Genomic DNA, 20618 nt, shown 5'->3' with positions numbered 1-20618 from the left:
AGCGGACTTTACGAGGGGCCCCACCAGATCCATCCCTATCCGTTCAAAAGGGACTTCTATAATGGGTAAAGGTACCAACGGACTGCGAAAATGGGTTAGGGGTGCGGTAAGCTGACACTCCGGGCAGGTTTCGCAGAACCGTTTTACCTCCCCAAAGACCCCGGGCCAATAGAACCTTTGCAATATTCGCTCCTGCGTTTTCTTGACCCCTAGGTGGCCACTCATCAGGTGTTTATGAGCCAAGTCGAGGACCCGCCGGCGATGCGGCTGGGGCACCACCAACTGTTCTACCCCCACGCCCCGTATTTCATCTACCCGGTAGAGTAAATCCTGCTTAAGAGCGAAATGGGGGTACCTTACCTGGGCACCGGGCAGCTGTGCCACCCCGTCAACTACTGTCACCCGACTCCGGGCGTGTATTAACGTAGGGTCCTGGAGTTGGGCTGTCCCAAACGTATCCGGGGACGCCTCCAACTCCGGGATGGGCTCGACCATCTCAGCCTCTCCTGCCAATACCTCTAGGGGTGACCTATCGGGTTCACACTCTGTCCCTATCATGGTGACCCCTACGGCAGGCGTCCCGGATTCAGGATTGTAGGGCTCAGGTCCCGGACTGACCAATAACTGAGGGGACTTAGGGGGTCCCTTCCATAAAGTCCAAAAATAGGGCAGATCCCTTCCTAGGATCACGTCATAAGGAAGAGTGTTAAGAAGTCCCACCTCATGTTGCACCTGACCGCAAGGTGCTGTGATGGTGACAATCCCCGTGGGATAGTCGCGGCGGTCCCCATGTATGCAAACCACCCCCACGGTACGTCCTGTGGCCTTTACTTTAGCCCTCAAGGTGGATCGCACAAGGGTCACTAAGCTTCCGGAATCCAACAATCCTGTAACCGGACATCCATTCACCTGTATTTGGCACAAGTGGGGCTCCGTCTCTGGGGAGACCAGGTCAGCGGTACACACCACCTGAGCATATATTGAACCCCGCCGGGTAACCCCAAAATCCATGGGCTCCGTGGTGAGTGGACACTGGGCTACCATATGTCCCACCCGCTGGCACCGCCAACATCTAATGGGGACGGAAACCCCCTTGACGGGTTGTCGTTTAGGGTACAGAACCTTCCGGACCTCAGGAACGGCGGCCGCGGCCTCAGACGGGACGGTAGGGGACTTCTGTACCGTTGTCAGCGGTGGGTCCTTGGCCCTAGGCTTGGAGGGGCCGGAGCGACGGGCGGTACGCAAAGTCTCAGTGTCCCGTATCAAGTCCTGCGTAGCCACATGCCGCTCTACCAAGGACACTAATTGGTCCAGGGTACTCGGGTCGCCCTGTCCTACCCACCGTTGAACGGTGACGGGTAAAGTGCGCACAAAACGATCCACTACTACCCTTTCCACCATTTGCGCCGGGCTCAGAGTGTCAGGCTGCAACCACTTTTTTACAAGATGCAACAAGTCATAGGCCTGGGAGCGTACGGGTTTGGCCTCCTCATAGAACCACTGATTTACCCGCACATAGGTATTCACCCCCAACCGAGCCAGTATTTCGGCTTTTAGGGTCACATAGTCAATGGCGTCCTCGGTACAGAGGTCCAGGTATGCTTTTTGGGGTTCCCCCGTCAGATAGGGCAACAATACCTCAGCCCACTGGGGGGTCGGCAGCTTTTCCCGCTCGGCCACCCGCTCAAACACCGCCAGGAATGCTTCCACATCATGCCGTCGTCACCCGGTCCCGGGGTTGTTGCTGCCGGTCCGGCACGGATCGACTTGGCCAGGAGAACCATCTGTTCTTGGTGCCTTTTTTCCTGCACTTGCAAGGCTTGCTGCTGACGTTCCAACGCCCGGAGCAGGTGTGCATTGGTCTGTTGCTGCTGTGCATTAGCCTGTTGTTGCTGTGCATTAGCCTCTTGTAGCTGTGCATTAGTCTGTTGCTGCTGCCTTAGTATGTCCTCCATGGCGTCGCCGGGTTTGGGCTGTAGTATAGCCGCTCGAATCCAGGACATGTGCTACTGGGTCACCAGGGATGGATGCTACACCTCACCGGCTGTCATGCCCGCCGATTCTCCACCATATGTGAGGTAGCGTGGTCGGCTGCGCAGCAGAAGACATGGGATCCAGGCATTAAGGTTCACAGCACACGGTTTTAATGTCCAAACAAAAGTCCATAACAAAATACATGTGCCTCTCGCAGAGAGCTCAGGGAGTTCTGTCCACTCCCCCACACCCGGCACACCTGCCCTTGTTCCTGATTCTATTTAACCCTCCCTTCAGCCTGTAGGGAAACAGCATTAACCCTAGAGTGGATCTACTTTCTATCATGGAGTGAGCACAACCGGGGCGAGACATACCGGCCGTCATAGATAACCCCGGTCACAGTCTCACAATATCTATATTTATAAGTAGCATTATATCTAACAAAAAACGGTGTTCGGTTCCCCCCAATTTAGATACCAGCCAGGGTAAAGCCATACGGATGAAGGCTGGTATTCTCAGGATGGGGAGCTCCACATTATGAGGAGCCCCCCAGTCTAATAATATCAGCCAGCAGCCGCCCAGAATTGCTGCATCCATTAGATGTGACAGTCCCGGAACTGTACCCGACTCATCCCGAATTGCCCTGGTGCGTTGGCAATCGAGGTAATACGGAGTTAATGGCAGCAGCCCATAGCTGCCAATTAGTCCTAGGTTAATCATGGCTGATGTCTCCCTAAGATACCTTCCATGATTAACCTGTTAGTTAAAGAAAATGAAGACATAGACCAAAAAATCCTTTATTTGTAATAAATGACGAAAAACAACAACCTCTTTCACCACTTTATTAAAGTCCCCAATTACCCTTCCATGTCCGACGTAATCCACCGAGGTCCCACGACGACTCTTTCAGCTCTGCTACATCAGAAGCTGACAGAGAGCGGTCACAGACCACGACCGCTCTCTGTGACCTTTCCGCAGCGACTGAAGTGAGTTGCGCTATCAGCGATGACGTCACTCAGGTTACCCACGGCCACAGATCTCAGCGGGAGGACTTCTGCTGTGGCCACGGGTAACCTCAGTGATGGCACCGCTGATAGCGGAGATCACTTCTGTCACTCATGGGATTTGCGGGCACCGGTGAGAACATCACTGGTGACTGAAAATCAGGCCATGACACACAGACAGAGCTGCGGGAGGACAATGAAGTCGGGTGACGTTCATCCGACTTTATTCTGATCGCGCGGCTCTGTCTGTGTCTGCTGTCAGCGGCCCTTCAGCTCTGCTAAATGGCTCTGTCTTTGTCTGCTGTCAGCGGCCATGTAGCAGAGTTGAATGGCAGATGACATAGTAAAAATGGATTCCTCAAAACTAAGCCAAAAAACAGCACCCAAATGCATGCAAACCAAGTGAACGGTCCGTTTTTATGCTGGATCCGGTAGACGGATCCAGTAAAAAAACGTTCAGGTCACTAGCGGTGGCATGCGTTGTTCTTTAAAAACGGATCCTGTAACATGCAGTTTGCGTTTTTTTGCCTTAAGGCAAAAAAATGCTGATGTGAAGCTAGCCTTAAAGGGAACCTGACCCTTATACAATATCAAGACTTGTGGAACTACAGGTCCCATAGTAACATTTTCAGGTTCATTTCGCAGGGGACCTTCTCCGCTGTTACACATAGCGACCATTTACAACAATTGTGGTCGCTATCTCACAACATTTAATAGCATACTATTTTAAAAGTTTCTTTCGTTACAGCTATGTCAGACGTCTAGTGGGCCATTTATATATTTCACACAGTTTTTATGTTGTGACAAAAACAGATTTCAGTTTTAACTTCACCATTCTTCTTGGTTACAGTAAAACTGCTGCCTGTTTTTACTCGCAGTGCTGCTGTGATGATTCAGGTCTCTTCCACACCATTATTCCTCCTTATTAATGTACTCTAAAATTGGGTCCCACACTCTCCCTTCTACTTCACAAGTTATCAAAGAAGCTCCTTTTACTGACTTCACGCTTGTCAGGGTAGGCCAATTTCTTTCTAATAGTTCATGGTTGTGTGTAATGCTGGGATCACCTTTTCCACCGCAGTAATACAACTCCATCATCTGTCCTCTCTCAAATCTTTTTACCCCATAATTATTTTGACCTCCTTGACCCTTGTTTAGTTGGCAGTTTTTTTATGTGAGTTTTTATATTAAGAGATGTAAGTTCCTCTTTTAATACATATATACACATACATATACACTCCTCAACAAATAATTATCAATGATAAGAAGGAGGAGTTAAGGGATTATGGAAATTATAGGATGGATGGCCATGTTAATGGTATAAAAACAAAATGTTTAAACATCTTGATTTGTTCAGCATTGAGCATGAGTGTCATTTGCAGAAATACCTGTACTTACACACCTTGGCAGCAATCATTGAGGTTATTAATAGTTATCTGAGGAATGTTCTGCTGTGCCGAATGTATTTGGGGACACAAACCATCAAGATCCACTACTGGCAAATCCCTTTGCAATTGCCAACCAATGACAATCCCAGATGTGCTCAATGAGAGACAAGTCCGGAGATGCTGCAGGCCACGGTAGCACATTTAGGCTGTGCAGGCTGCTCATGGGAGGATGAGCAACACGTGACCTGGCATTGTCATATTCAAAAACAGCTCCTTGGACACTTTTGAGAAATAGCTATACCTTTGGGTCCATGACCAAATCAATGTAACACTGAGCTGTTGGTGAAGCTGGAATTAAAGGGAGGTTTATACACAACGACATCGCTAACGAGATGTCATTCGGGTCACGGAATTGTGACGCACATCCGGCCTCGTTAGCGATGTCGTTGCGTGTGAAACGTACGAACGACCACTAACGATCAAAATTACTCACCTAATTGTTGATCGTTGCCACGTCGTTCTAATCCCAAATATCGTTGCTGTTGCAGGACGAAGGTTGTTCGTCGTTCCTGAGGCAGCACACATCGCTACGTGTGACACCCCAGTAACTAGGAACAACACCGTACCTGTGTCCTCCGGCAACGAAGTGGGCGTCACTTTCTTTTGTCTGGTCTCTGCCCCTCCGCTTCTATTGGATGGCTGCCGTGTGATGTCGCTGTGACGCCGCACGAACCGCCCCCTTAGAAAGGAGGCGGTTCGCCGGCCACAGTGACGTCGCTAGGCAGGTAAGTCCGTGTGACGGGTCCTAGCGATGTTGTGCGCCACGGGCAGCGATTTGCCCGTGACGCACAACCGACGGGGGCGGGTGCTTTCACCAGCGACATCGCTAGCAATGTCGCTGCGTGTAAAGCAGCCTTAAGACTAGAGGGTTCCGGCTACTATACATTATACCACCCCACACCATAATCCCAGGAGTAAGTTCAGTGAGACATTCCCTCGCATAAGCCTTTTCATGGCCTTGCCCATGTAATCTCATCAAATAAGAAGAATGGTGTGTAATTTTCCATGCTGAAATACAAGTGAATTATAGGTCACACACCAAGAATAAGACATCAAACAGTGTGTACCCAAACCATCCAAAATGTTGGGCTATGTGCCAGACGACCAAATTGCTCTGACATCACATCACCACTCTCAAAGGCTATCATGGTGTAGAGCAATACCAAAATAAAGGCGGGGAGTAAAAGTCTTCAAAGATGAGTTCTGTTTTTGTCTTGGACCCATTAATAGCCGCAGATAGGCCTGAGATAATAATGGCTCTGAAGAGGCCTGTGAGGAATGTGAAAGAGTCCCAGAAGGTGTCTCTAATACAACAAGAAGGGGCTGTGCTACTGTGAGCAGTCTGTTTGGCCTAAACCTGCTACAATGGCCTACAGTGGGACTGGGCTTGTCTCCCATCAAGCACATCTAGAGTTAATTCATAAGCAAGCCTTATTTCAATATATGGGATTGTCAGACATATACGACCTAATCTATCTCTTGTTAGCTTTTTAATAGCTTTTTACATTATAAGAATTAAATCAAATGATAGAAACAATCTTTTGGAGTGACAATGGGGACCTGAGACTGCCGCTTTATTAAATCTGTATTGAAGAGATTTGATTGCACATTACCCATGGTGCAATTCAACTTGATCTTTTTTGTCTTAATGCTTAGTGTGTTTAGCACATACCAGATAAAGAAATAAAAAATGACAGCAGAAAATATGGAACAGTAAGAGTTAAATAATAACCTTCACAATGGGATGATTCTATACCTCTGTCTGCTTTAGGGATGTGGATTTGCCAGGTTTGCCGGCCTAAAAAAAAGGGCCGCAAGTTACTACAGGAAAAAGCTGCTCAGATCAAGAGGCGATATGCGAAACCAATGGGTCGACCAAAAAACAAACTAAAACAACGAATGTTGTAAGTCTTTTTATGTTTTAATGTATATTTAATGTAAATGGCCACTTTACATTGCTTGTGGACTCCTTTTTTTAATATATGGGTTTTTTCACTGTAAACACTTATTACTAATATAGCATTAAACTGCTAATACACGGGTTGTCCGGAACCTTCTGAGTGATAGGTCATCAGTATCAGAACAGTGAAATCCAACATCCGTCACTACTAGATGATCAGCTGATGCAGTCACCTGACGGAATCAGCTGACACTATAAGTCGAGCGGTGAGGCCGGCTTTTTACCGCCCGGCCGGCTAAACTATCAGCTGATGCTGTCGGACAGGAGTCTGCACAGAAGTGTGTAGTTTTTTGTTGTTTTTTTTTTGCACTGACGCATCATCTGATTGTATAAAAGCCATTTATACAATCAGCTGCTGTGTCATGTGATTCAGGCCCTTGAACCTGATACATCATCTGATCGCTTTGCCTTCCAGCAAACCGATCAGATGATATTGGATCTGGATTGGACGGAGTGGGTCCCTTGACCCAGGGTTACTGCAGAGGGGGGTTCTTTATTTCAATAAAGATGGAGTCACTAATTGTGTTGTGTTTTATTTCTAATAAAAATATTTTTCTGTGTGTTGTGTTTTTTTTATCTGTACTAGAAATTCATAGTGGCCATGTCTAACATTGGCGTGACACCATGAATTTCGGGCTTAGCGCCAGTTGATAATATACAGCTAGCCCTAACCCCATTATTACCCAGCGAGCCACCCGTCACCAGGGCAGCTGGAAGAGTTGGATACAGCGCCAGAAATGGCGCTTCTATCACAGCGCCCTTTTCTGGGGCGGCTGCGGACTGCAATTTGCAGCAGGGGTGCCCAGAAAGCTTGGGCACCCTGAGCTGCAGATTCCAATCCCCAGCTGCCTAGTTGCACTTGTCTGGACACAAAAATTGGGCGAAGCCCACATCATTTTTTTTTAAATTATTTCATGAAATTCATGAAATAATTAAAAAAAAGGGCTTCTCTATATTTTGGTTCCCAGCCGGGCACAAATAGGCAGCTGGGGGTTGGGGGCAGCCCGTAGCTGCCTGCTGTACCTGGCTAGCATGCAAAAACATGGCGAAGCCCACGTAATTTTTTTGGGGGGCAAAAAACTCCTGCATACTGTCCATGATGGAGTATGCTGAGCCTTGTAGTTCTGCAGCTGCTGTCTGTCTGTATGGAGGAGAGCAGACAGCAGCTGCAGAACTACAAGGCTCAGCATGCTTCATTCACTAGTGTATGCAGGAGAGCAGACAGCAGCTGCAGAACTACAAGACTCAGCATACTCCATCCAGGACTGTATGCAGGAGTTTTTTGCCCACCAAAAAAATGACGTGGACTTCGCCATATTTTTGTATGCTCGCCAGGTACAGCAGGCAGGTACGGCTGCCCCCAACCTCCAGCTGCCTATTTGTACCCGGCTGGGAACAAAAAAAATAAGGAAGCCCTTTTTTTAATTATTTCATAAATTTCATGAAACAAAACAAAATCGACATGAGCTTCGCCACATTTTTGTGTCCAGCCAGGTACAACTAGGCAGCTGGGGATTGGAATCCGCAGCACAGGTTGGCCTGAGCTTTCAGGGCCCCTCTGCTGCGAATTGCAGTCCGCAACCGCCCCAGAAAATGGTGCTTTCATAGAAGCGCCATCATCTGGCGCTGTATCCAACTCCTCCAGCAGCCCTGAAGCCGGGTGGCTTGCTGGGTAATAATGAGTTAATACTAGCTTTGTTTTACTAGCTAGTATTAAGTCAGAGATTCTTAATGTCAGGCAAGTTTGACCCGGCCATTAAGAATCTCCAATAAAGGGTTAAAAAAAAAGACACCACAGAGAGAAAAAATACTTTATTAGAAATAAATACATAGACACACTTAGAGACTCCATGTTTTTTACTCCCTGTCAGCCCTCCACGATCCATGGTCTTCTGTCTTCTTTCTCCTTCAACCCATGCAGCTCTGCTACATCAGACAGCGCAGCATGGGAGGAAGACGCTGCTGCTCCTCGTGCACTGCGGTCTATTCACTCAGTGAGAGTGAGCAGAGGCTGCAGGCTGTAAGCGGTGACGTCACCGCTGACAGGCGGGTTGCTATAGCAATGTTGATCTCCGTTATTGACCGGGGAAGCAGAACGGGGAAGCCGACCATGTGCCAGAGCATTTCGTCGGTATACGGAGATGCTAGAACGATCACCGCGTACCGGAGAGATGCAATGACAGGACCTAGCATGACGTCATAGCCATGTGACCAGTCTGTAGCCAATGAGATAATAGACACGTGACTGGTCACATGCTTTTTTTGACGTCACGGAAGGTCCTATCACCAGTACTGGTTACCGGGAGGATGCAGCGATTATCGGAAGGAAAAGCGGCGGGAGACAGAGTGCAGGACACGTCGCAGGGACCTATAAGTGTAATGGCAATGTTTATTAACTGTATGTGTACATTTATAATGTGTTTTTATGTGTTTGTTTTGCCTGCCATTGGTTTTAATGGAGCTCGAGAGGTTCGTTGAACGATTCGTCGAGCCAAACTCGAACGCGGCCTCCGTTTGACGAACCGAACTCGAGCCTTTAGAGGCTCGCTCATCTCTAGTCACTACCACAGATCAGCTGAAATTTTCTGACAGCTAATCGGTAGGGATGCCAGTTGTAGGACACCTACCAATCTCACATCCATGACCTATCCCACAGGTAGGTCATCATTGGTTGTTTAGTCCCAGGTAGCGCCTTAACTTGTTCATAGATAAGCATTAGACTAAGGGGTGCTTCACACACAGCGAGCTCACTGCCGAGATCGCTGCTGAGTCACGCTTTTTGTGACGCAGCAGTGACCTCATTAGCGATCTCGCTGTGTGTGACAATGAGCAGCGATCTGGCCCCTGCTGCGAGATCGCTGCTCGTTACACACAGCCCTGGTTCGTTTTCTTCAAAGGCGCTCTCCCACTGTGACACACAGATCGCTGTGTGTGACAGCGAGAGAGCGACAAATGAAGCGAGCAGGGAGCAGGAGCCGGCGTCTGACAGCTGAGGTAAGCTTGTAACCAAGATAAACATCGGGTAACCAAGGTGGTTACCCAATATTTACCTTAGTTACCAGCCTCTGCAGCTCTCACGCTGCCTGTGCTGCCGGCTCCGGCTCTCTGCACATGTAGCTGCTGTACACATCGGGTTAATTAACCCGATGTGTACAGCAGCTAGGAGAGCAAGGAGCCAGCACTAAGCAGTGTGCGCGGCTCCCTGCTCTCTGCACATGTAGCTGCATTACACATCAGGTTAATTAACCCGATGTGTACTGTAGCTAGGAGAGCAAGGAGCCAGCGCTCAGTGTGCGCGGCTCCCTGCTCCCTGCACACACAGCTAAGCGGTGTGCGCTGGTAACTAATGTAAACATCGGGTAACCATACCCGATGTTTACCTTAGTTACCAGTCTCCGCAGCTTCCAGACGGCGACTCCGTGCAAGCGCAGTGTCGCTTGCACGTCGCTGCTGGCTGGGGGCTGTTCACTGGTCGCTGGTGAGATCTGCCTGTTTGACAGCTCACCAGCGAACATGTAGCGATGCAGCAGTGATCCTGACCAGGTCAGATCGCTGGTCGGATCGCTGCTGCATCGCTAAGTGTGAAGGTACCCTTATGCCAAACAAAATCGCAAATATTGTCAGGTGTGGTCAACAGTCAGATGTGTTTGAAGCACCAAACGATTCATTGTCACGGTAAATATCAATTTGATGTGTCCGATTATGAACTACAGATTGTATTGTCTCCTGGAGATAAGCTGTCGCCTGATTATGTCTGGTAATTTAATAGAGAATGCAGGAACACTCAGCTAAACATATGCTCCTGTGTATGGGAAGTGGGATGAAAGAGTGTTCCAACAGTCATTTGGCCATCAGCCATCTAATGTGGCCTTAAAGAAATTGTTCCACTATCTTGAAACGTTACACAATTTGATGTGTTTAAAAAAAGATGTTCCTTTCCTGAGATAATCTAATATATGTGCCTCTGCTATGTACTGTGTAATTGCTGTGTCTGACTGTACAGGGACAGGGTCTAATCATGTCACATCTCCTGAGCAGGGGAGTAAGTAAAAAAGTATACAGACATTACAGCAAACATCACAAATGATTCCATCTTTGGGGAAATACATTTTTTTGAAACAGGCAGGGAAATGTTTTACCTCACAAAAGAATAATTTATGATCCTGTGCTGTAATGTCTCTATACTATTTTTCGCATACAACCATTCCACAGTGCATAGTAGATTATCTATTTTAAAATTGTCTCAGCATAGGAAAAAAAAGTTTAAACACGTCCAATTGTGGAACTTAATATTTTTTCAAGGTGTATGGATAAAATCGAACTCTAAAATTAACTTTGTTTCGTGACAAAACCCCTTTAAGAAGTCACAGAACTATGGTCCTTTGGTATTACACATTGTCAAATCTTTATCCTGCTAGAAATGCTGTCTAGTGTGTGTGTGTGTGTGTGTGTGTGTGTGTGTGTATATATATATATATATATATATATATATATACGTATGTATATATATATATATATATATATATATACATATATACATGTGTGCATATGTGGCACCAAGGGGGCTGGGGGTTAACCTTACCCGTCACTAAGCCGGTGGTGTCGGTTTTGGGAATGTCACAGGTGGCCCTGCCCGGCTTCGTACCCCAAGGTGTCCACAATAAAAGGGGGATTAAGGAGTGGATGTTTTTTGTGACGCCACCTGCGGTATGCGGCCAGGGATTAGCCGCCGCTGCTGTCGCTGTCCTCCGGGGCGGATGGTTATAGCAGCTGAGATGGTGTCGCTCCCCACAGGTGGAGCAGGCCCCGGGGAGGGTGATGAGGGGAGTAGCAGTAGTGGCGATGGCCATTGGCGCCGAGGCACAGGGCGCCAGCGCTGGTAATAAGTGTCCGAGTCGGCCGCTGCAGTTCCAGGTGGCTTTACTCACAGTTCTTTAAGTAACCCGGTCGCTGCCACAGTAGCACTGTTCACCTCTGTGATGGGCCCCGTCAACCTCGGATAAGTTGGAAGAAGCCACCAGTGTTTGAAAAAGCTTCTTTGTAAGAGTTGCCCCTCCAGCATTGAGGAACCCGTGCTGAGCGTTCCGCTCCAAGCCTAGGCCCCGTGTAAGAGGAAGATGAAGAGAAGATGGAGGTGTTGTGTCACCAGAACTGATGTCCTGTGTAGACTGACTTAAGATTGTGTGAGTTGCTCCTACTTCTACCCCAAGTGGAACCCACCCCCCAGGTGGCTGTCCTAGTGACCGGGAAATTCCCATGCTTCATGATGGCCAACCCCCTGCCTACCCTAGTTGTTGTGAACCCTGTCTGTGCATGTGCTTTTCTGAAGCTCCCTCTGGTGGTCAGGAATGGTAGTGGAGCTAAATCTGAACCATTGACTTAGACAGGTGTCAGTGTTAATTGTGAATTGGGGAAGTACTATTGCAGACAAGTCTGGTCTATATAGGAGAGCACTTTAAGCCCAGCTGTTGCTAGTTATAATTGTATATTCCCTGTCTCTGTTCCTGGCCTGGAGATTTGTCCTTTCCTGTATCCCTTAGCAAGACATCAGCAGATAAGTTTCAGTTTTGCTTGCTTTCTGGTTTACACCTTTGGGCGTTGTTTTTCCTTGTTTTTGCTGTGTATCTGTTTTCCTGCAGGTGAAGCTTGGTTTCATTTGTGCTGTGAGCACGGGGATTTCCCCTGTGCTCGCTTTCCTGCAAGAAAAGGGATTTCTATCCCTGTCTGATTTGATTATTTGTTTTTTTGTATTTTGTATTCTTTTGTTATTTTTGTTCTCCCATTGTTAACAGGGGTACCTGGTATAGTGGGGGTGAGGTCGTATGATCTCAAGGGCCTTTTTGCTACCAGGAGTTTGGTATTTTGCTATAGGAATTTTGCACTGACCACAATCAGTTCTCTTTCCTTTCCTTTGTATCTAGTTAGTTGGTCCTCGCCTTTGCTATTTCTGTTTTTTCTATCTGAGTATTGTGTTTTTTCTATATCACCGTAATCTTTATATGTGGGGGCTACCTACTCCTTTTGGGTACTGCTATGAGGCAAGGTAGATTTCCTCATTTCATACTGTGAGGAGTAGCTAGTTTCTCAGGCTGTGGCATGGTGTCTAGTATTTTAGGAACGCTAAAAGTCAGGGGATTACAGTTAGTTTAGATTCCAACTACTCCTGTTTCTTGGTGTTTTTTCACCTATGGGAGTTTTTTGTAATCTTCCACGGTTACCGGATCATAACACTTAAGGGTACTTTACATGCTGCAACATCGCTAGCGATCTCGTTAGCGATGTGAAATTCTAGATCTTAAGTGCGCTCTTTCGAGATCGCACATGCGTAAAATGACCTATGTGCGATCTCGAAAGATCGCACTTAAGATCTAGAATTTCACATCGCTAACGCGATCGCTAGCGATGTCGCAGCATGTAAAGTACTCTTTAGTCCAGCTCCCCAGTGAGAAAGCTTGTAAGCTGTATGTAGAGTGTGAATGTGGAACATCGGTGGTTACCTCCCTCCTTACACTGCAGTTAAAAAATTTGTGGTCACCCAGACAATTTTGTCTTTTCCTTGAAAAATCATGCTTTTATTTATCAAATGAGTTGCATAATGAATAGAAATTAATGTCCAGACATTGACTAGGTTAGAAATAAGGATTTTACTTGAAATAATAATTTTCTCCTTCAGTCTTTGCTTTCGTCACAGAATGCTCCCTTTGTAGCAATTACAGCGCTGCAGAATTTTGGCATTCTAGCTGTTAATTTGATGAGGTAATCTGGAGATATTTCACCCCATGCTTCCAGAACTACCTCCCACAAGTTGGATTGGCTTGATGGCCACTTTTTGCGTACCATGCGGTCAAGATGCTTCCACAACAGCTCATTAGGGTTTGAGATCTGGTGGCTGGGTTGGCCACTCCATTACAGATAGAATACCAGCTAACTGCTTCTTCCCTAAATAGTTCATGCATAATTTGGAGGTGTGCTTTGGGTCATTGTCCTATTGTAGGATGAAATTGACTCCAATAAAGCGCTCTCCACAGGCATGGCGTCGCAAAATGGAGTGATAGCCTTCCTTATTCAAAATCCCTTTTACCTTGTACAAATCTCCCACTTTACCAGCACAAAAGCAACCCCAGACCATCACATTACCTCCAGCATGCTTGACAGATGGCGTCAGGCACTCTTCCAACATCTTTTCAGTTGTTCTGCATCTTACAAATGTTTTTCTGTGTGATACAAACACCTCAAACTTCGATTCGTCTGTCCATAGCACTTTTTTCCAATCTTCCTCTGTCCAATGTCTGTGTTCTTTTTCCCATATTAATCTTTTCCTTTTATTAGCCAGTCTCAGATATGGCTTTTTCTTTGCCACTCTGCCCTGAAAGCCAGCATCCCGGAGTCGCCTCTTCACTGTAGACATTGACACTGTCATTTTGCGGGTACTATTTAATTAAACTACCAGTTGAGGACCTGTGAGGTGTCGATTTCTCAAACTAGAGACTCTAATGTACTTGTCTTGTTGCTCAGTTGTGCAGCCCGGCCTCCCACTTCTCTTTCACCTCTGGTTAGAGCCTGTTTGTGCTCTCCTGTGATGGGAGTAGTGCACACCGTTGTAGGAAATCTTCAGTTTCTTAGCAATTTCTTGTATGGAATAGCCTTCATTTCTAAGAACAAGAATAGACTGTCGAGCTTCACATGAAAGTTCTCTTTTTCTGGCCATTTTGAGAGTTTAATGGAACCAACAAATGTAATGCTCCAGATTCTCAATTAGCTCAAAGGACGGTCAGTTTCATAGCTTCTCTAATCAGCAAAACTGTGCTAACATACATGCACAAGGGTTTTCAAGGGATTTCTAAACATCTATTAGCCTTCTAACACAGTTAGCAAACACAATATGCCATTAGAACACTGGAGTGGTGGTTGTTGAAAACGGGCCTACACCTATGTAGATATTGCATTAAAAGCTATCAATTTAAATCAGACGTTTGAAGCTAGAATAGTCATTTAACAATGTTTAGAGTGTATTTCTGTTTAATTTAATATTAGCTTAATTGAAAAAAATCTGCCTTTCTTTCAATAATAAGGAAATATCTAAGTGACCCTAAATCTTTGAACTGTAGTGTATCTCCTGAGTCCCAGTCCAGTACTGGCTTGTGCGACCGAAGCCATGGTAACCTCAGCAGCAGTATATGAGCCATCCCAGGAAGCACGTGGTAGGCAATCCTCTCGGAGTGCAATGAGCCTACTTGCATCTCAAGTACTTTGGCGATCAATCAGATTCACGGAGGAGATAGGGATGGAATTGGCAAGGCAACGGACAGGAATCTGATGTTGATCCACCACGGACTGCTGGATTAAGTTCCTGGTGGAGCCGGAATCCAGTAATGCATACTCTGCAAACTTGGTGGAACCGCAGGACAGGGATAGTGGGACATGGAGAAAAGGAGAGGACTTGGTGTAACCTAGAGTGGCCTCTCTGACGGACCCTAGTCTTGGCATTTTCCCGGCTTCACAGGACAATCTCAAATCTGGTGCTTGACACTTCCGCAGTAGAAGCACTGTCCTGCCACTCGCTGAGTCTCCACCTCCATTGGCTTGTGCAGGATGGTGGTCCTAGTGGGATGAGGCAACATGGATCGCTGGAAGGTGGGTACCAGACACGTGGTTCTGCTCTCTCGGGTAACCTCTTTGGCACGCTCCTAGAAGCACAAGTCATTACAGGTTGCCAGGGAAATCAGATCTTCCAGGGTGGAAGATACATCCCAGCCAGCCAGTTCGTCCTTGATTCTTTCGAAGAAGCCTTTCTAGAAGGCGGCTACCAAAGCTTCATTGTTCCATCCAAGTTCGCAGAACAGGGTGCTGAACTTGATGGCGTATGGTCCCACCATGAGATTCCCCTGGTAAACTCTCATGAGCAACGAGGCAGTAGAGGCGAGGTATTCTGGCTCATTGAACACTTTGCAGAGGGTAACTAGGAAGGTGGACAGGTGTTGGGCGATTCGATCGTTCTTCTCCCGGAGAGGATTCATTCATGCTAGGGCCGGTCCGGTTAGATGCGACATGATGAACGCCACTTTGGAGCGGTCAGTCGCCAGTTGCAACGGTGACAGCTCAAAGTGCAAGGAGCACTGGATCAGAAACCCATGGCACAATCTTGGGTCACCCCCATACATTGGTGGGGAGGCCAGGCGAGATCTGGAAATGCATGTCGGCGGCTTCACTGGCCCTGGAGTAGCTGAGGGAAGTGGGTTCTACAGAGCGTAAAGACTGGAGTCCACTGACACCATGTACTTGGACATGTGTGGCGCCCCTGCGGCTTCAGTCGCCACAGGGTACTGCACCTCACCAGAGGTGCAGTATTCGTCTCGGATACGGAGGAGGTCATCACCGGTAAAACCACTACAATTCATCCAACACACAGCTTAGTTGCCATCCACTGGGACTGGGTTAGGGTAGGGTCATTTGGATGGTCACCATAGTGAATGGGACCTCCCACCCACTAGTTAAGCAACCCGGCGGGGAGCTAGAGACTGGGGAGTAAGGTTACACACACAGACAGAACAGCAAGAGACCGGAAACATGTGAGACGCAGGAGTTACACGGTTGCTGAGAGGAAAGCTGTGATAGTGCCCTCAGGACCGGCAGAGACGACAGAGTGGGGAACTCTAGGTTGGTGGGAACTTCAAGTCCTGCCAGCAGAATCCGCCGGGCAGGGAATTGCAAGTCTCCTGGCCCACCTAAAGTGCCTGGTGCAAAGCAGCATATAGAGCCAAGAGTGGTGTCCAAGGGACGACCCAATAACGGACTCACGCTGCCTACTATATGGGACGGGAAAGCTAAAGACTCGGGTTCCCGCGTTGCTTCAGGTCGCAGGGACTCATCAAACACAGTGCAAGGAGGAAGGGCTCACAATCTGCAAGACCGGTTCTGGCCTCTGAACTATCCAGGATCGGCTGGAGCCCATCACTGCGGAAACCTGCACTCCCAGGGTGACGACATTTCAGTGAGTAAAAGAACTTAGTCCACAAGCTCTGTGTCGCTCCCTTTCTTCCTGCGTCACCAGCCCTGCGCTCCTACAAGAGACTACTACTCCTCTCATACTCCCTGGGGCCGAGCTCTGCCTGTGGAGAGCTGTACCATCTGAGCTGCGTTATCATCCACCCCAGAGAAGAAGTCCCACAGCAGCTAATAATTGGCGCACACTACAGGTGGCATCACGAACAACTATCCCCATCCCCAGCTTTATTGATACTGCCAGGGTCACGGAACCGGGTAAGGCCACCGCGGCGAACAAGGAGAAGGACCAGGGAAGGAGTCTTGCGAGGATAATTTGCATATTCCCAGTGCCTTCTGGGATAAGTGAAGAGTCACCGCGAGCTCAAGGAGAACCGGGTTTTGGCCGTTACAGCCGGAAGGAAGACTTCTGAAAGACAGGGAAGGAGTCTTGCGAGGATAATTTGCATATTCCCAGTGCCTTCTGGGATAAGTGAAGAGTCACCGCGAGCTCAAGGACAACCGGGTTTTGGCCGTTACAGCCGGAAGGAAGACTTCTGAAAGCCAGGGAAGGAGTCTTGCGAGGATAATTTGCATATTCCCAGTGCCTTCTGGGATAAGTGAAGAGTCACCGCGAGCTCAAGGAGAACCGGGTTTTGGCCGTTACAGCCTGAAGGAAGACTTCTGAAAGCCAGGGAAGGAGTCTTGCGAGGATAATTTGCATATTCCCAGTGCCTTCTGGGATAAGTGAAGAGTCACCGCGAGCTCAAGGACAACCGGGTTTTGGCCGTTACAGCCGGAAGGAAGACTTCTGAAAGCCAGGGAAGGAGTCTTGCGAGGATAATTTGCATATTCCCAGTGCCTTCTGGGATAAGTGAAGAGTCACCGCGAGCTCAAGGACAACCGGGTTTTGGCCGTTACAGCCGGAAGGAAGACTTCTGAAAGCCAGGGAAGGAGTCTTGCGAGGATAATTTGCATATTCCCAGTGCCTTCTGGGATAAGTGAAGAGTCACCGCGAGCTCAAGGAGAACCGGGTTTTGGCCGTTACAGCCTGAAGGAAGACTTCTGAAAGCCAGGGAAGGAGTCTTGCGAGGATAATTTGCATATTCCCAGTGCCTTCTGGGATAAGTGAAGAGTCACCGCGAGCTCAAGGACAACCGGGTTTTGGCCGTTACAGCCGGAAGGAAGACTTCTGAAAGCCAGGGAAGGAGTCTTGCGAGGATAATTTGCATATTCCCAGTGCCTTCTGGGATAAGTGAAGAGTCACCGCGAGCTCAAGGAGAACCGGGTTTTGGCCGTTACAGCCTGAAGGAAGACTTCTGAAAGCCAGGGAAGGAGTCTTGCGAGGATAATTTGCATATTCCCAGTGCCTTCTGGGATAAGTGAAGAGTCACCGCGAGCTCAAGGACAACCGGGTTTTGGCCGTTACAGCCGGAAGGAAGACTTCTGAAAGCCAGGGAAGGAGTCTTGCGAGGATAATTTGCATATTCCCAGTGCCTTCTGGGATAAGTGAAGAGTCACCGCGAGCTCAAGGAGAACCGGGTTTTGGCCGTTACAGCCTGAAGGAAGACTTCTGAAAGCCAGGGAAGGAGTCTTGCGAGGATAATTTGCATATTCCCAGTGCCTTCTGGGATAAGTGAAGAGTCACCGCGAGCTCAAGGACAACCGGGTTTTGGCCGTTACAGCCGGAAGGAAGACTTCTGAAAGCCAGGGAAGGAGTCTTGCGAGGATAATTTGCATATTCCCAGTGCCTTCTGGGATAAGTGAAGAGTCACCGCGAGCTCAAGGAGAACCGGGTTTTGGCCGTTACAGCCTGAAGGAAGACTTCTGAAAGCCAGGGAAGGAGTCTTGCGAGGATAATTTGCATATTCCCAGTGCCTTCTGGGATAAGTGAAGAGTCACCGCGAGCTCAAGGACAACCGGGTTTTGGCCGTTACAGCCGGAAGGAAGACTTCTGAAAGCCAGGGAAGGAGTCTTGCGAGGATAATTTGCATATTCCCAGTGCCTTCTGGGATAAGTGAAGAGTCACCGCGAGCTCAAGGAGAACCGGGTTTTGGCCGTTACAGCCTGAAGGAAGACTTCTGAAAGCCAGGGAAGGAGTCTTGCGAGGATAATTTGCATATTCCCAGTGCCTTCTGGGATAAGTGAAGAGTCACCGCGAGCTCAAGGACAACCGGGTTTTGGCCGTTACAGCCGGAAGGAAGACTTCTGAAAGCCAGGGAAGGAGTCTTGCGAGGATAATTTGCATATTCCCAGTGCCTTCTGGGATAAGTGAAGAGTCACCGCGAGCTCAAGGACAACCGGGTTTTGGCCGTTACAGCCGGAAGGAAGACTTCTGAAAGCCAGGGAAGGAGTCTTGCGAGGATAATTTGCATATTCCCAGTGCCTTCTGGGATAAGTGAAGAGTCACCGCGAGCTCAAGGAGAACCGGGTTTTGGCCGTTACAGCCTGAAGGAAGACTTCTGAAAGCCAGGGAAGGAGTCTTGCGAGGATAATTTGCATATTCCCAGTGCCTTCTGGGATAAGTGAAGAGTCACCGCGAGCTCAAGGACAACCGGGTTTTGGCCGTTACAGCCGGAAGGAAGACTTCTGAAAGCCAGGGAAGGAGTCTTGCGAGGATAATTTGCATATTCCCAGTGCCTTCTGGGATAAGTGAAGAGTCACCGCGAGCTCAAGGAGAACCGGGTTTTGGCCGTTACAGCCTGAAGGAAGACTTCTGAAAGCCAGGGAAGGAGTCTTGCGAGGATAATTTGCATATTCCCAGTGCCTTCTGGGATAAGTGAAGAGTCACCGCGAGCTCAAGGACAACCGGGTTTTGGCCGTTACAGCCGGAAGGAAGACTTCTGAAAGCCAGGGAAGGAGTCTTGCGAGGATAATTTGCATATTCCCAGTGCCTTCTGGGATAAGTGAAGAGTCACCGCGAGCTCAAGGAGAACCGGGTTTTGGCCGTTACAGCCTGAAGGAAGACTTCTGAAAGCCAGGGAAGGAGTCTTGCGAGGATAATTTGCATATTCCCAGTGCCTTCTGGGATAAGTGAAGAGTCACCGCGAGCTCAAGGACAACCGGGTTTTGGCCGTTACAGCCGGAAGGAAGACTTCTGAAAGCCAGGGAAGGAGTCTTGCGAGGATAATTTGCATATTCCCAGTGCCTTCTGGGATAAGTGAAGAGTCACCGCGAGCTCAAGGAGAACCGGGTTTTGGCCGTTACAGCCTGAAGGAAGACTTCTGAAAGCCAGGGAAGGAGTCTTGCGAGGATAATTTGCATATTCCCAGTGCCTTCTGGGATAAGTGAAGAGTCACCGCGAGCTCAAGGACAACCGGGTTTTGGCCGTTACAGCCGGAAGGAAGACTTCTGAAAGCCAGGGAAGGAGTCTTGCGAGGATAATTTGCATATTCCCAGTGCCTTCTGGGATAAGTGAAGAGTCACCGCGAGCTCAAGGAGAACCGGGTTTTGGCCGTTACAGCCTGAAGGAAGACTTCTGAAAGCCAGGGAAGGAGTCTTGCGAGGATAATTTGCATATTCCCAGTGCCTTCTGGGATAAGTGAAGAGTCACCGCGAGCTCAAGGACAACCGGGTTTTGGCCGTTACAGCCGGAAGGAAGACTTCTGAAAGCCAGGGAAGGAGTCCTGCGAGGATAATTTGCATATTCCCAGTGCCTTCTGGGATAAGTGAAGAGTCACCGCGAGCTCAAGGAGAACCGGGTTTTGGCCGTTACAGCCTGAAGGAAGACTTCTGAAAGCCAGGGAAGGAGTCTTGCGAGGATAATTTGCATATTCCCAGTGCCTTCTGGGATAAGTGAAGAGTCACCGCGAGCTCAAGGACAACCGGGTTTTGGCCGTTACAGCCGGAAGGAAGACTTCTGAAAGCCAGGGAAGGAGTCTTGCGAGGATAATTTGCATATTCCCAGTGCCTTCTGGGATAAGTGAAGAGTCACCGCGAGCTCAAGGAGAACCGGGTTTTGGCCGTTACAGCCTGAAGGAAGACTTCTGAAAGCCAGGGAAGGAGTCTTGCGAGGATAATTTGCATATTCCCAGTGCCTTCTGGGATAAGTGAAGAGTCACCGCGAGCTCAAGGACAACCGGGTTTTGGCCGTTACAGCCGGAAGGAAGACTTCTGAAAGCCAGGGAAGGAGTCTTGCGAGGATAATTTGCATATTCCCAGTGCCTTCTGGGATAAGTGAAGAGTCACCGCGAGCTCAAGGACAACCGGGTTTTGGCCGTTACAGCCGGAAGGAAGACTTCTGAAAGCCAG

General features: G+C 48.4%; 1 protein-coding gene across 2 annotated transcripts in view; it reads left to right on the top strand.

The window, feature by feature from the left end:
* The window catches only part of KAT6B (lysine acetyltransferase 6B), a 745545-nt gene that overhangs the window by 333293 nt on the left and 391634 nt on the right, over positions 1 to 20618 (top strand). For both annotated transcript variants that reach the window (XM_075349101.1, XM_075349100.1), the window contains exon 6: positions 6198 to 6330. In XM_075349101.1, the coding sequence (XP_075205216.1) occupies positions 6198 to 6330 (133 nt within the window). The remainder of the gene's footprint in view (positions 1 to 6197; positions 6331 to 20618) is intronic.

This window comes from Anomaloglossus baeobatrachus, chromosome 5 (genome assembly GCF_048569485.1).
Source record: "Anomaloglossus baeobatrachus isolate aAnoBae1 chromosome 5, aAnoBae1.hap1, whole genome shotgun sequence".
Taxonomy (NCBI): domain Eukaryota; kingdom Metazoa; phylum Chordata; class Amphibia; order Anura; family Aromobatidae; genus Anomaloglossus; species Anomaloglossus baeobatrachus.
The sequence above is the reverse complement of the archived record's forward strand: the minus strand, read 5'-3'. Positions and strand labels throughout refer to the sequence as shown.